The sequence below is a fragment of the Lagopus muta genome, chromosome 1 (genome assembly GCF_023343835.1).
Source record: "Lagopus muta isolate bLagMut1 chromosome 1, bLagMut1 primary, whole genome shotgun sequence".
NCBI lineage: Eukaryota > Metazoa > Chordata > Aves > Galliformes > Phasianidae > Lagopus > Lagopus muta.
Genome location: NC_064433.1, coordinates 141,798,951 through 141,816,093, shown reverse-complemented (window position 1 = coordinate 141,816,093; position 17,143 = coordinate 141,798,951). Strand labels below are relative to the sequence as shown.

Below are 17,143 nucleotides of genomic sequence, written 5' to 3'. Positions count from 1 at the left end.
AACAAAACTTTTATGATTCTTTAGGTTCTGAAAGTTGGTGGTTTCCCTACCGTAATTAGGAACTGAAGTTAATCACACTAGTTACATGAGTAAGAAGCCTAAATTCAAATATAACTGCTCCAAACAATTCATGAATACTAATATCAGCAAATTACAAAAAATAAAGCTTTCTCTTTACATCTTCACTTAATCTATACATAATTGCTTAGATGCATTTAACATACCCTTTCCACACATCAACATTGTTTAATTTTCTTAACATTTAGCCAAAATTGCTGTGAGTGCTTTTGGAATAACAGCATCAGTAATTTACTAGCACTCCCAATAATTACTAGCAATGCATTTCCCCTTTAAATACTTATAATCCTTTTGCTACTTAAGTATTTGTTAGAAAAGGGAAGACAACAGGCTTATCTTACGTTTATGTACAGTAGCTATGTTAAAAAAAAAAAAAAAGCCAACTGCAAATAATAAAACAAACAAACAAAAAAACCAACAACAACAACAACAGAAACGCAATACATGATACAAAGTTAGTAATGAGCAGAAAAATCCACACAGTTAAGAATCTTTACGTGTAAACATTTTATTTCTTAAGATCAGATTCACCATGTAGCCTATGCATGTACCATCGGGGATGCTCAAACACCAGATTTGCTAATTGATATTATTGGAATTCTGCAAGGAAACTGAGTTTTAGTATATCAGTTTCCAAATTCATGACTGTTTATCCACAACAAACATAGAATAGAATCTGCCAGGTAATATCCAGCAAACTAGCAAACAACCTTAATAAGCCATCAGAAATGTTTGCTTATGCTACTGGTTCATTTCAAACATTATATCTGCAACACAAAACCTTGATAAACAGATATTGCAGATGGATGGATTTAACTGTACTGATTATTAATAAAACTATTTTATATTTACAGAGCATTACATTCTAACTTCACAAAGATTTCCAGAATCATGTGCATTACATCAAAAGATCTGTTTTTAGAGTAGTAACAGCACATCCTCACTGTATTTCAACACCTACAAGCTATTTAGACAACAGAATTTGCTGAAAAAATTTACATCCAAGAAAAGGACAAAAATGCTAATTTTCTTGTATACAAATTGCAAATTTGGGACCATCTGACCTGTAGAGCTAGAATTAAAAAATCTGCATCTGTTTTTTCTTAAGAATTGCCAGTAAAAATCATTATTGAGGTTCTCTGGAAACGGGCCTCTCACTTATTTTAGCACAATTATTTGGACACCAGAATTAGAATGGTAGTTTGTTCTTCCTTGTTAGAAAACTAAAATGTTAGTAGAAGCAATAACGAAGTGGGATTTACCAATCTAATGTAGAAGACTTGAGCTATGAAGGAACTTCTGTGCAAATCCATTTTCAGAGAGAAAAAAAAAAAAAGGAAGAAAAAGGAGATTCTCAGAAACCAGATTGTTTATCTTAGCAAGCTGAAACTATGCTAATAATGAAGGCTTCATTTTTTAACATTTATTAAAGAGGTATAAATCATCTGTGCGCCAGACTGTTTGGAGATTGAGATAAACATTTTATTAAAGAAATAAAAAAAAAAAATTATCAGTAGAGAAGACTGCTGCTGATGTATTTGACTGGCAATAATTTTCAAGCTTGTTCCTTAGGTGGAACTCACATATTTCAATTTATTAAAGCATACACAAGCTAAGTTAAAGAACGTGTATTAGAAACAAAAAAGACTTGCATTTCTTTAGACTACCTTCATTGTTAAAGATGATGCTCTCTCAATCTTTTCAACTTCAGGAACAGTTTTCTATCTACCAATTACTAAGGCATCCTGTGGTATCTTATGATCAGTTCCATCTCTTGACACAGTCATGATCCAAGATAAGTGAGAAGATCATGGGAAGATATTAACAGCAGGATGAATCCATTATTATTTTTTTGTGTATCCCCAAATGTGTGAAGGAAAAGATCGACATACATAAGTCTTCATCCTGTAATCATGCAAGCAAAAGCCTAATGTAGAGCATGTATAATGGACTAATGCCAGAAGTACAACTTCAGGTACAAGCCTGATCAGTCAAGCCAGACAAGGCTTGCAGTGAACAGGTGGAGCCTAGTTAAAATCCAGGAAAGCCATCTTGCTCTGCAAACCTCTTACATAAAGAAAGAGATTCTATAGCTGGGGTCTTATGTCTGTTGGCTCAAATATCACAATTTAAAATGCTCTTCAGAACAAAATACTACACATTTCATGTGTATTTGTTCTGATTACATAGCAAGAAAAGTGAAAGAAAGAAATAGAGCAATGAAGTTCAAGAGTTCATTTATTTTGTAGTCACTGGAATACAGATAACAGCGGTAAATTTTTCAACTTTTTCAATTTTGTATGAAGGGATACAAAGTACTAATTAAGGCTCAGGAATTCAAGTCTCAGTTATACATAAACTATGCAGTTGAAAATTTGAGAAGCATCTGTTTAAGCTGGGACATTGACAATGCATAAAGCAGTTAAGTGTGCAAATAACTAAATATTCAGTAAGCATTGCAAATTTTTGAAAAAAGTTATGAACTATAATCTATGAATTACAGAATTTAGGTTACAAGAAAGAATCACTGGAGAAAAATCCTGCTTCATCGCAATTATGAACATATCAAGTCATTAGAAAACTATTCTGAAGCACAAAAAGAAAAATCATAGATTAAAACATATATACAAAAAAAAACACACAAACATCAAATTTGCGTATAATCTCTAACATAGTCTCTAACATAGTCTCTAATAAACAGACTAGCCTTTTGGAATAACTAATAAAATTCATACACAAAATTAAGTTTGCTGTCATGCGTTAGAAATCTTTCAAAGAAAATATAAGTATCATACTGAAATAGACTTACTCATTGCTCTTACTGTGAAAATACGCTTTTCAAGAAAAGCATGAACATAATATAGGTACTACAGATATATAATGATTACACACACAGTTACATTTAAACCAAAAATATACTATTTATTATCACCAAAGTTTGAAACAAATATTTGCATTTCAAAAACATTTTCATTCATACGATAGAAAATCCTACAATAAAAGGTTCGTATTTTTGGTAAAAAATACTGGTAATTAAGAACTTTAATCAGTACAATGCTCTCGAAGTGCACATTCTCATCCAAACTAAACTGTAAATATCTGTGTCATGTTAGTTTGCTAAAGAAGACCTTGGCAGCAGCTCCTACCTCTAGGTTTATCATTCATAAGAATCTCCACTGTGATGAAACCTGCTGACCTTTTCTTAAGTCAGTCTAACCTGTCTCTTTGCAAAGAGGCTTCAAAATCAGTAGTAAAAACACCCTGAGGCTTGAAAAGTCCTTTGTCACTGGGACATGAAATTCTATTCAGATTTACCTACACAATGAACCATTAAAATATGGGCTAGTTAAAAAATTATACTATAATGAATTTCTTTCTCTCATTTGCATTTTAAAAAGCCCTAATTCTTAAATATTCCAGCAACCAAAAAGACATGTTTTGTGGAGGCAGGCTTCCCAGTAACAAAGTAGAACTACACGTTGGCTACATCTTGGAAATTACAAAGTTTTGCAATGTAAATGATAGTTAAGTACTTTAAAATACTTTTTAACCTTTTTTTTTTTTTCTTTCTTTTTAATTAACCTCTAGAGAGAAAGACTTCTTTTGTGTTTCATAACCCAGAAACATTCCTACATGGAATAATGTACTTGATGATACTTGAAAAAAACCCACTGAGTTATATCATTTGGTTATGCCAATTAGTGCCTATCAGCAATCCAAACCTGTGCTGTAAAAGCAAAGTACCTTCAATGCCATTCAAATTGTCTAGATCAGGGCAATGGGTTAGAAGAAAGACCATGGATTTTAATTAAATAATTTAATTGCATCCTAGAGATTTAGCATAGATAGGATATATTTCACGTTCCCATTCCAGTCAACTTGGTCCAGCTTCATCTATATAGATCTTACTTAAACAAACAGTGTAATTTTTATTAGCTTATATTCACCATTTTACAGTGAATAGCAACTGAAACAACTTTGCATACTGAAAACCTTGAGGTAACAAAATTTCTCTATGTTTTTCTACTTAGTACATACATTTAAAATTTATACCAACATTTTATCATTTATTTCTTTCAATTTTGTGTTAGTCTTTCTTTGAAAGAGCAAAGTTCTCAGTTTTCTTTGTTTTTATATTTATTCATTTACTGAAACATAAATTTAAGTGATGTCATCTATTTAAAGGTATGCTGTAATCATAGTGTGTTTGTAACACAGAATCAGACTTTGAGCTCTAAACTTGACTATGTTTGCCTCTTGCTCCAAGAAAGTATTATTAAATCCAGGCACCAAAAGCCAGTTTCTGTCTTAGCACCAGGAAGAGGTGCGTTCCTTTATTTTCATTCCCAGAAAAAAAATACACTGTAAGATCAAAACTTTATCACGTCAAGGTGATCCTTTGATTAATGCAATTGAAATGCAAACATAAATATGCAGAAATATTATCTACAATGCAATAAAAGTAGGTTGCCGATTTTAGGCCTCAATAGAGAAATTCAGAGCTTTTCTAATTTTCTCTTTTTTTTTCAAACATTGAATGTAGTGTAATCTGTTCCTTCCATTTTCACACCACTCAGAGTGTGGCAGAATGTAAGATCTGATTAAGCACTAATAACTTGAGAAAACAAAAAAATAGCAGTTTCAAAGACATTCAGAAAAAGCTGATGACACAATGAGAATAAATGGAGCTGGGGTGTACCTTCCTACATATCACTGTCTACTATTTGCCAAAGATAAAATGAGCTTACATACAACCAAGCAAGATAGGCTTCTGTATACTCTCAAATAAATGAGCATCTAATCTCACCCTTCTGTATATATTCAAGTTTCTAAGTTTGGAATCTAAAGAAAAATACTTCAATAGAAAAATTTTCTGCAGTAAACATTTTTAATTAGCTTCATATTTCAATTTATTTCTGATATTCATAAATTACAGCCTTAAAAATTTATTATTCAAAATGATTTTAAGCTCTCATTTTTTGTTTGAATCAAATGAATACTTCAATACTTGAAAAATACAGGACTTCCACTAATAGATTATATATTATTAAGTCTTTAAAAATAGCACAGAAACCTGACAACACCTAAAACATATCCATCACTACATTATTACGAGTGAGAAATTGCACATCCCAAAATCTCCCTGAATACCTCCATTTACCAGATATCTTATTTCTATAATATGTAAGTTTAACAGGTATGATAACTGATACACTTTACAAAGAAAGATTGCTACCTGTGGATCAGAACTCCCTGAACTTTGGAGATCTAGCAAGATCACACAACAGCGAAGAGTTAATTTGCAAATAAATTTTTAAATCAGCAGTTACAAATTGGAAAGAGCGAAAAGCAATGACTGTTAGTAGGAAAAGTGAAATGTTGTTCTCTCCAGTTTTGTATATACCCCAGGTACACAGAAGTCTTGAGGCAAGTAAATGAGGGCAAGTGTTTATCAAGGAAAAAAAAAAACCAACAGAAAACTACAAAAAACAAAAACACATTGTACTTTACAGATGAAACAAACAAGGAATTCAAGCCCAAATAGCCCAAATTGTTTGCCATTTTAAAGTTCTTTTTCCCAATTTCTTCTCAAAAACATGTCATTCTTCACTTTTAGAGCCACCGTGACCATTTAGTATAAGAGAATGACAGTCCAGCCATCACTATATTTTCTTTTAAAGCCTCTGTTAGCAAACACAGAATCTATGTGAAATACTGAATGCACGGGAAAAAAAACTTGACACTGTCTATTAAACTGCAAGATACATATTTAAAAAATGAGTTTTAAATATGCTTAGAATATTCTACATGAGAAATGGCTCATTTGTACATTATTAATTAGTGATGATCATGCAATCTTTCAGATAGATTGGCAGTAAAGATATACATATATTTTAGATATATATTGATAAGATTAGGTCTGTAATTCCAGAAGGGTTGTAGGTTAATCAATCTCATTAGAATAAAAATATTCAAGAACAAATAATACCAGTTAAATGTCCAGCAAAAAGACATGCATCTTCTAGGTCACAGATGATGCAAAGAGCTTTAGTGAACTGCCTGAATAATTAATTCTGAATACAGTCACATAGGAAAGTGAAGTTACAGGTTTTGGTCCAGTGAAACACCAAAAAAAAACAGATCATCCAAAGACTGAAGTTAAATGATTGGAATAATGTACACTTTCCTGAGTTTCAAGAAATTAGGTGTCTCCACAAGCATGCACAAATCTCCTTTTCATTCCACACTTGGGAGAGCTAAAAACTTATTCCGATGCTATGTAAATGGCGAATTATTTTACATCTGAGATTATGGACCATTCCCACATCTGCCTCAGGACATCACTTGATATACTCAGGAATTTTTCAAAAATGCTTTCTTTGGAGACGCAGTAAAATCTAACCAGTGTATTTTCTGAACATGTTCCCTGGGTCTCTCTTGCTCATAAATATTAATAAATACTAGTATTAAAAATAAGAGGCCAAGTCATTCAATTCATATATACACTATAAGTATAAATTTATTAGTCTGAATGTGGAAGAAGCACAGAGAAACAATAAAGATTACCCTTGGTTTTTAATTGATTTAAATGTTGCATATTTTCCAATAAAATAATCTCAAGAGACTTAATTAACCAAATGATGATCTTTTCAAATGAGCAAAGAAGCTACATTTGTAGATGAAAATATAGGCTAAGAAGTCAGAATTGGCAGCAGAAATAAGCATACATTTCTAATCTCTTGCACTGAAGTAGCAAGAGGTAAAGTACTTAATTCTGTTTCCTCTTGTTAATGGATAGTCCCAGGTTCTATAAGGTTATTTCCCATAACAACCCAACATCTCATCTGCCAAGTATCCCAATTGTGATTGTATTTACATAATTTGGGAAACAAATAGAACTGAACAATTTCTCATCTAGAAGGAGCAGATGATTTATAATTGATTGACGTCTGGCATCAATGTCAAGCAATATCTTGGCTTCATGGAAATTAATGACAGTGGCTTCTTCATCAGATGACGAGAAGAATCAAAAGAAGTTGAAAGAAATTTGAAATATCATAATACTAAACAATACAAATCAAAGTTGCCTAAGGTGAATGAAAGTGGCTTCATTCACTTGTTAGCTTACCAGATAAGTCCTCTGCAGAAATCGCTTTGATTGACAGTTAAATTCATTGATGAAGTTTTAGAAAAGCTGTTTGTAACTCCCACTGCATCTATCAGTAGAGCCAATATGTAAGCTAATACAAGTATTACCCTTTAACCTGAGCGAGTTTCTGGATCTATCTTTAACACTACCTTTCCTAAGTGTTAGTCACTCAAAATGTATTTCTCTTGATATTTTACTATGTCCTTAAGGGACAAATTATGAACAAAAAATCAGTAATCATGACAGAAAAAAAAAATGCACTTAGTTATGGATACATAAGATTTTAATTTGTCTTGTATCTATAATTACTTGAATTGTATACGAATCACACCCAGGAAGAGTATTAATGAGCATTTTTAGGAAAAGTTTAAAAATAAAGTGTATTTTCAAAAGTTTGCTAACATCTTGTGTGCATATATTGTAAATTAACAGAAAAGAATAAATGTGTATTTTGAATTTAAAAAGCGACATCATTGGTTTTTGTTGCCTGATTATTTCAAAAACATTTATTTTACATATGAAAGTACTTTACTAAGTAAGCACTTCATTCTGTGAGCCTAGCTTTTGCTGGTATATGTAACAAATACTTAATATGTTCTTCTGTACTTCCACGTGAAAAAGCTACAGACTGCTTGTCACATCTCGGTTAGCTCATTTTCCACAATGCTCTCATGTCACCTTGTATATCATCCACATAAGGTCTATTTGTCAAAATTCCATTGTGCATTTCTGACAACAGATGTTTTGAAATGCATCCTGTTTTGCTTAGCAAAGACTTGTTCGGATGTGTTTGACAGTAAATTTCAGTGAAGAATTCAACAATCATTTATTTAGGTAAGCTAACAAGTACTGGAAAGCACTTAAAGCAATTGACTTCTGTTTGTTTCTACAGCTTCCCTCCTAAATAACACGTCTCTGAAACCACAGGTACCCCAAATATCACACTACGTGTGATGAACATATGAAGTCAAAAGTGACATAGCATTCTCTCAGCAGGAATACTAGGATGAGCACTAATTCCAAGACTTGAGCAAAAAAAAGATGAATAAACATGATTGTGTCTCCATCTGAGTGACTCTTAGAGGAAATAAACTCACAGGTTTCGTACTACAGGCTTTACAAGTGTATACTCCTTGTTGTGATAATCCATTTTCAAATCATCTGTATCAGTGGTATGGGTTACAGATCAGATGCATACTAATCCAGTTCTCTTATGCAAGCGTGACACAAGGTGTCTTATGGGAAAGAAAGAAATGAAAAAAAAATGTGTTTCAAAGTCCATTGTAAGCTCTACCCTACCTAAGAAAATTTTTGTCATTTCAGTACTGTGAGGAGTGCATCTCCTTAAACAGCACAGTCAAACACAGTTTTCCACCAAATAAGACTGAACAGGTGGTCCAGAACAATTGTTCAGTTAAGAATATCTCTTTCTAAACTTATTTTCATAAACAAATATCACATACATGAATGAATTCAATATTATAAACAAATACTTTAGTCTTATCATTAAACTCATATGCTGACTGCCTAAAAATAAACCTGCATAGATTTTGCCACTGATATGCAGGGATGGTGATAACTCATCATCCCTGTACCACTGCTCTATCTAAAAGAGGCAAGATTAGAATTTAATAGAAGTTATGAGGAATAGTTCCTAAGTAATAAAGCCATGTTAAAAAAAATGGATTAATTGTATAAATGTATGATATTTCAAATACGAAGCATGGGGAAAAAAAAAAGAAAAAAAGAAAAAAAAAGCACAGGAGGCATCGATCAGAGCAGATCATTAACTATGCTTGTTAGAATTATCTTCCAACCCAACTTATAGAGGTGATTTAATATTATTATACTATACATACCAATCTACAACACATGGTGGCATTCTCTAATGTTAGTAAGAGTATAGCTTCTATGTGACTGCTGGCTGCATTATCCCTGTTTTGAGTTATATCTAAGATTTTCACTCTTTTTGACACAATTATTTTGTTTTAAAGCTACTTGTTTCCCCAGGACGAGTACAAAATAAGTCATCACCAGTTCTGAACACTGTTGAATATCACAAAATAAGAACGACCGGGGAAGTAGTCAAGTCGTCACTGAAGTCCTTTTATTTCTAGGGTCCTGACACAATGTACTGCCAAAACACAGACCACATGGTACCAGTTTTAGACATCTTGGACTTGTTGACTACTTGTGATCCGTGCGGGAGAAAAACTGTTTGCCAGACTTCCTTGTCTATATTGATAGGCCTTAACTGGGGAAGAGCAGTTGGAAGGCAGACACATAGAAACGGATGCAAGCATGGGCTCCCAAAGCTGCCAACTATGACATATTTCTTGCTTTGGCAGTTCAGAAGTTACTGTTTCTTGCTGCTTAGGGCAACATGGAGAGGGCACTGGGTAGCACGGCTGAAGACTGCGCAGAAAAACCAAGTAGGCAGCTTATCAATGGGGACTCATTAGCAACGGCTCCGGCAGGTTGCCATCCCAGACACCGGACGTTTGGAAAGCTTTCCGTGCTGCGTACTATGCATCCTCAAAAACACACCAAAAGAAAGAAAAGGGGAAGAAAAAAAGAAAGTGTGGGGGGAGAGGTGGTGATAGAGGTGCGATCAAGTATGACTCACTTACATCTGTCACCTCGCTATGGGAAGTGCCCGAGCCCCGACTCCCCCAGCCACAACGCGAACCCCGGGAGGGGCTGAGCGGGGCGCCAGCGGCTCGCCCTGCTCGGAAGTTGGTGGCCACAGGTTGCCCGCTCCCGCCCGCCCCCCGAGTGGGTTCGGCCACAGGCACGCACCTTGGCGCCGCAACCGCCGCTTCTTGAGCCCGAAGATGCGGACCTTGGAGAAAATATCCACCAGGTTACCGTTGCAGAGCCCGCGGTTCTTGCTGGGGCTGTTCCGCCTCCTGCTGGCCGAGGGCCGGTCCCAGTGCTGCTCCCTCGCCTGCCGCTTCTGGCGGATCAAGCCGCTGGCTATGGCCGCTGCCATGGCTGTTCGCCGGCTCGCCCACGCCGGCCGGCGCCGCGATGGGCAGGGTGCGGGCGGCGGGGCGCTCAGCCCCGGCGGGGCCCCATCCCCGAGGGCGCGGGCGAGAGGGCGAGGGAGCCTCCGGGGCGAGGCGCGGCTGCGGCGGGCCCCCCCTGCCCTGCGGCCCTCGGGAGCTGCTCCCGCCGCGGGTCACCGCATGGGTGCCCCGCCGCCCCTCCCGCCCTGCCCCGGCGCCGGGCGCCCGCTCGGGCGGCGGCTGCGGGCGGAGCGACGCGGAGCGGAGCAAGGCGTGCTCGGGGCAGAGCCGCGCTGAGCGGCGCCCGGTCGGGCCGGCGGCTTCGCCTCCCCTGGCTGCCCCTCAGCCCCGCGCTGCCACCGCCCGCTCGCCCGCCGCTGCCATCGGCGCGGCTGGAGCGGCTACCGCCGCCTCTTCCAGGCTCCTGCCTGATGATTGCCAAGTGCTTCGGAAATCAGCATCTGGAGAGAGCAATCTCTTTCTCCTGGGAGAGCTGTAATCACAGCTCTTCAGTCCCACCCCGCTCCAGCCTCCCTACACGCGCACACGCACACACACGCGCACCGCTGGAGCTTTTTTGTCCTCCCGAGCTGAGGGGCGGCGAGGGAAAGGGGGTGGAGGAGGAACGGTAGAATAAAGGAAGAGGGGCGGGGGTGCCTCTGATGCCGATTTCTGGTGCCATACGGCGAGGTCCCAGCGGATCCTCCGCCAGCAACCACCGCTCTCCCTCAGCTTTCCGGGCCGCCCCGTGCAGGGCTTCCCGCAGGCAGAGGAGGACAGCGCCGGGCGCTGCCGGAGGCACACGTGGCCCTGCAGACAGAGGCACCCTCCTCACATACAGGCACCTTGGCACGCCCTCTCACCGACTCCCTGCCACCACGTACACCTCACCCTGCTCCTCCGAGCCGCTGCGGGGGCTGCACGGATCTGCCGCCCTCTCGCTCGCCGTGTCTCAGGCCGCCAGCGGGGCTGTTGCGCAGCGCTACGAGAGAAACTCAGATCCCAAGGCAGAGAAGTGGGGGTAGCGGTTAGCGAAGGGGGCGGACCGCAGTCCCGGCCCACGCGGGCCCCTTCTCGCACCGCACCGGGACCAATCCAACGGTCCAGGGGGTTCTGCCTCATGGAAAAGATTTGGGGTGATGAGGTACACCTAGGCAGCTGTGGGGACCTTTCACCGAAACCAGCACGTGCCTATTGTCTGAGAGAGGAGATCACGAACAGACTTCTAACTCAGAACATGAACTCTTTTCCAAGGTTTCAGAAATGCTGAAGGAGTTTCCCAAGACATCATCCACAAGCAGACACAACCACTGCATCACCAGCACTGTGTAAAATTCTTTCTAAATGCTTTTTGTAGTTAAACTTGCTAAACAGAGAAAGTCTAACGAGTCTCTGCCCCAAGGAGTTCACAATGTGCTACACATAATAAATACTATCTAAAATGCAACAACTCATCTATTTTCTTTGATTTCTCATTTCAAATAAGGATTCAACGTTTTTCACACTTTCTACCAGTCTAATGGTGAAACTTCCTAAGTTGTGACAAACCAGAGGCAAATAGAAAAAGGAAGCCAGTAGCTACATAGAAATAAGGTAAAGTTATTCTGCAGGGAAAGGATTTTTTTTTTTTTTTTTTTTTTTTTTTTTGTGATATTGGAAAACATCACAAAATAAATATACATAACATGTATATAGAGAGATAGGTAGATATAGATATGTATACTCTTTTTAAAGTTCTCTAATTTTTAGAGTTTCTTTAAAAAAATAAAAATAAAATACTGGGAGCCAAACAAATCAGACAAGGAACCTAAATAACAGCAACTCCCTATAAGCAATAACTCCCTAAGCGTAAATATCCATCCAGAATAATACACATCTAGAAAAATTCCCAACTTTTCAATATGGGACCTGTTGGTAATATTAGGTTCTTGTTTTCTCATAGAAGCTTCAGCATCTCTGGTATTGACCATTATTTCCGTAAATCCTTTAATCTACAAAGAGCTATTTTTATCCAAAGAGCAGAAGTGTATGGAAGGAACTCACATATACAAGGATTTTGCATTAATTCTAGACCAACTAGGAGCAGAATATGCACAATCGGATCTGGATAATACGTTTTAATTCTATTTGAAAGTGTCTCTAAAGAGATTCAGCTAAAACACTCGCACTGGATTTTCTGTCTGGCATTTTTTACACAGCAGCAATTTCCTTACAACTGCTACAATTACCTTAACTAATGCAATTAGAGAGAGGGCTGTTTTTTACATTTTTGATGCTTGTTTAGTTTCTTTCCAAATTTAAATTTCACTGAGATTGTTTTGCAGTACATCGTGGCAAGCAGAGAAGACATAGTGCTGTGTTCTTTAGGTCCTCTCTTTGCCTTTTTCCATGTGCCTTCTCGGTGGAGCGCCCACCAGCCCAGTCCCGGCCTCCCGCTCCCTGCTCAGATCTGCTTCAGCACCAAGGACAGCGGCAGTAAGACTGAACGCAGGTGTCCCAGGAGCGTCACCCCCCGCCACCCATAGAGGAGATGTCGGGACACACACAGTTCGAAATGTCCTTCTCGACCTGGCTCCTGGATCCAAACAAAGGAGTGAATAACAAGAAGCAGGGTGAAACAAAGCCAAACACTCCATTATCTTGAATTTTTAAGAATGGCGTACAAACAGCCTGAAGTTTTTCTTTGTGAGACTCTCTCCATAAAGTGAGTTTCATGTTCCCTTTGCTGTAAGAACTCCCCTGTGCTATCCAACGATTCTGTCTATGTTATCTACTACTCTATTTCCACGGTTTCCTTCAAATACTGGACTTTTGCCAAAAAGCCCTAACATTTTTCAATACTATAATGATCAGAGTGATAGCCAAAGGGAAGAACGAAGGTGAAGATGAGGCAAAAAGACAGGACAAATTGCGTTTCTTACTGCAGAGATCAAAAACAATAGCTTTATACTTGCATCTCAAAAATGCAGAGCAGTTGTTTACAGCATGAGGTTTTGCAAAGAAAACTCAAGAGAGCCATCTGCTGTCTAAACTTGTGATAAAATGTGTGCAATTTAGTCCGAGTGAAGTTCTGACTAACAAATGGCTTGTGGAAATAAGAATACAGCTACTATCATAAAGACTAGTAAATACATTAATATTATGCATTAGGAAAAATACAAATATCTTAGTTATAACTTTTGCTACATTGAAATATGTAGGTATACGTAGGTTTTCATAGGGGTTTCCATTTTTAAAAATAAGGTTCTATGCTTTATATCCTAGCCTAGCCTAGATCTTTGGACTGGAAAAAATTTTTAGAATCAAAATTGTCATCCTTATTATTTAAAGCCATGAAGACTGTTCTTCCTTTCTTAAATCAGTATAAACAAAAAGGTATTACTAGTGGTATGTTTCCCCCTACGTATATTTTCCACCCAGATAACCTGAAACCATTACTTACATCAAAACAAACAAACAAAAAAAAAACAACTAATCAAACCTTAAGAAAAATACCATGATGTCTCTGAGAGCCGTGTAAGTGTCAAATGCCGGTTTCATTTTTAACGTATCCTTGTTTCATGATAACTAGTTTTTATTGTAATTGCCTAATAGAAGTTTACACAGCTTTCCTGTCTGGCTAACTTCTCTGGAGTATGATAATGCAAATTCATCTTATTTTATATTCTAGAAGGAATTTGTTGAATATTGTAAACCTCAAAGTTCTTCAAGACTCTGAGGAGTTGAAGATCGTTTTGTATCGCTGAAAAAGCAATTTTTTTTTTTATTATTTTTTTTTTAAGAAATTCTGTGCTTTGCTTGCAATCTGCCTCAGGTATGCAATGTGTTTACAAATGGAGGAGACCGGATTTTTGAAAGCAATAGTAAATTTTAATGTTTTAATTTAATATTCTTGGAGCACAAAGCTAGAAGATGTCCAACTTCATGACTTGAACAAGATAGAAGAAATAGGGCCAAAGGCTTACTCTGTAGGCTGGTAGATGTTTCACTTTTAAAAATATATAATCTAAAAAATATCTGTTGACGTAAAAAGTGTTCTTTTTTTGTGACCATGACTAGTATGTACATATGAAGTCACACATTATGGTAATAAATGTTTTTTCAGAAAGTTGAAGTGCATTCCATGCTTATAATAAGCTGAATATTATTATGCAATGAGCTTTAAATGGTTTGAATTAATTCAATTTTTTATCTGTTTTGCACATGTTTATTTGTCTATTATTCTCCTTGTAAACTACTATTAACCTGTCTGAACTGCTGCCACTCAAAATCCTGAATGCCTCAAACACTTGATGCTAGATTTTGAAGAGCACTAAGAATGAAGTTTATTAAATATGCTAATATGGTTCAGAATTTGGGCGTCTATACTTTTACACTTCTGTGTCAAAAGCACTTACCTTTCAGTCTCTAGATTTACAATGTACTCAAGAAGCAAAATTCAAATCTGCTAAAATTTACTGATTATTTCAGAAGTTCTAGGTTTTATATATGTACATATATATATATATATATATTATATTTTTTGTTTACAGGACATCACATATTTTATACAGTTTCTTCACAGGTTCTGTACTTACTTGGTGGTATGTATCTAAGTTCTTTGGAGAACTCTTAATGCATAAATAATATATGTGCAAGAATAAATTAACCCACCATGTAATAAAGTCATACATTAGATTACTGATTATGCAGAGAGATATGGGAAACTAAACATCAACATGCATAACATTTAAGTCACTATACCAGCTCAATGCCAGTTGTTTAGCTAATGCAATATTTTTTTTTTACATCAATCATTTTCTTCCAAACATGGCCTGTGACATGTCTGCAACTCAATGGAGTAAACGTATCTATGCTAGTAAAGATATAGGTTCATTTAAGGAACAGAATAAAATATTTAATGGATGATCCACAAGAGAGCAATGAATTTACTTAATGGCTTATTCTTTAGATATAACATAGTTTTTAAATTGGTTAGTCTCGCTTTTATTTTTGTGACTTTACTTTCCTCTTCCTGTTCAATTTAGCACTGATTATATTGCAGTGATGAGTCTAAGAAATAGTGCTGTGTCAAGAAAAAATACCTGTTTTAATTGTTTAAAGTTTCACTTTCATTTCCCCTGCCTAACTATTTATTCTTCTACAGAGAATAGTGAGAAGAGATTCTCAAACTGTTTTTGCAATTATTCAGCAAGATAAGATATAGGACTATAGCTCCTAACTTTCAATGCTTCTCCAGTGACATCATTCATGTGTGTTCCCAGTTTTCATTCTATCATCTATCTGCTAGTTCTGATACCTCTTCTTCTGAGATTAGGCGAATAAAAGATAACACCTGGATTGACAGGATACTCCTAACAGCACACAGATCATAAGAAGCCCTGCAGGATTGGGGCCCAAAACTTATCTCCAACAAATGTCTCTTAAACAATATTCAACAATGGAAAAAAATAAAAGCCATGATCACTTTAAGGGACAAATCCATAATCCATAGATGTAATTAAACACAAAATGCACCATTGTTTCTGCAGTACTAATGATACACAGGATTTTAACTTTCCATAGTAAATAGCCCCCTTGAAGAGAGATTTTTAAGTACTAACATGAGAAATGCACTGTCTTTTATTTTACTTCTGCTATAGCGAAAACAAAAAATTTGCCACCAGTGTCCTTTAGACAATGCCCCAGTGACAAAACATAACAACTGTCATTAAAGAAAAAAAAAAAAAATAACATCCATCTCTACTCCTCACAGATGTGTAGAGCAGTTTTAAGTATTAGCAGTGAAGAGTTTCTGTGGTAATTTGTCATTGTAAATCAACATCTGTTGCATTTGCTTATCAAGCTACAACAGGACTGTTTTCTTCTGGTTGAGTTTGGAAATAAATAGCAGACATTACCATCATTTTTTTCAAGGAAATGAAAGTCACTACAATATGAGTCTACTCTATTTTTTTTTACAGAAATGAAAGAAACCCTATTTCTGAGAACAGAGATCCAGTCCTAAGCCTACAGTGATCGACCTCTAGAGTCAATAAGCTTGACAGAGCATGACAATACAGATTATACTTGCTTGACTTGAAGGATTCCCACTTTTAAAACAGAAAAAAAATTAAGAAGATTGCAATGAAAAAATTCAGTCTCTTGAATGGAATCAGAACAAATATGGTCCTTCACACACCTGGATTTTTTGATGATTTAAAAATAATTTATGGCCTCCAGAAAAGTAGCCATCATACAAAAATTTCCAGCTAGAGAGGAAAAAAATCTCAACTGTTTGGATAACAGTGCTTTAGGAATGCAAACATGGATACACTCATTGGATGATTTGTTTCATATGTTTCATTTGACATTATGTCGCAATATTTACTAGTTAATTACATACTTATATTCCAGCCAACATCTAGATAGGAGAGAGTCAGGTCCTTTAGTCTTTTTATCTGTGAAATAAATGACACCACTGAATACAAATAACACCCAAAATATACAAGTAGAAAATATATGAATATGTAAAATTTCACTAACATTAAAAGATTTTTCTGTTTAAGAGAATTTTGGATACTTGGTATGGGAATACTTCATTCACCTGCCTTTTCTGAGTACCATTCTAAAGCAAAGAATCTGCCCACTCATTATACAATATATAAATTCTAGCTTAGACATTGAACTTAACATCTTCTGACTTTAGTAGGAAACCATATGTATATATATAAATTCCAGACAGTTTTTTTAAAGTCTTTTCTAATACTTGTTTTAAAACCTTACATAAGGGATTTTCACTTCCCCGATAACAGATATGAAAACATGTAATAATGTTATACTTCTGGAGTGTAAGAACAAGAGAGGTACTGGATTTTGGCTATCTCACAGAAAGTGAGGAGAAAAAATAACAAAAAACACTATAAGC

The 17,143-nt window shown here is 36.7% G+C and overlaps 1 protein-coding gene across 7 annotated transcripts in view; it reads right to left on the bottom strand.

Moving 5' to 3' along the window:
- The window catches only part of FGF14 (fibroblast growth factor 14), a 390,756-nt gene that overhangs the window by 134,150 nt on the left and 239,463 nt on the right, over nt 1-17,143 (bottom strand). The window contains exon 1 of one of the 7 annotated variants that reach the window (XM_048929418.1): nt 10,028-10,220. The exons of the other annotated variants lie outside the window; for them this stretch is intronic. Coding sequence (XP_048785375.1) covers nt 10,028-10,220 — 193 coding nt within the window. Of the gene's footprint in view, nt 1-10,027; nt 10,221-17,143 lie in introns of those variants that run through there. 7 annotated transcript variants of the gene reach the window in all.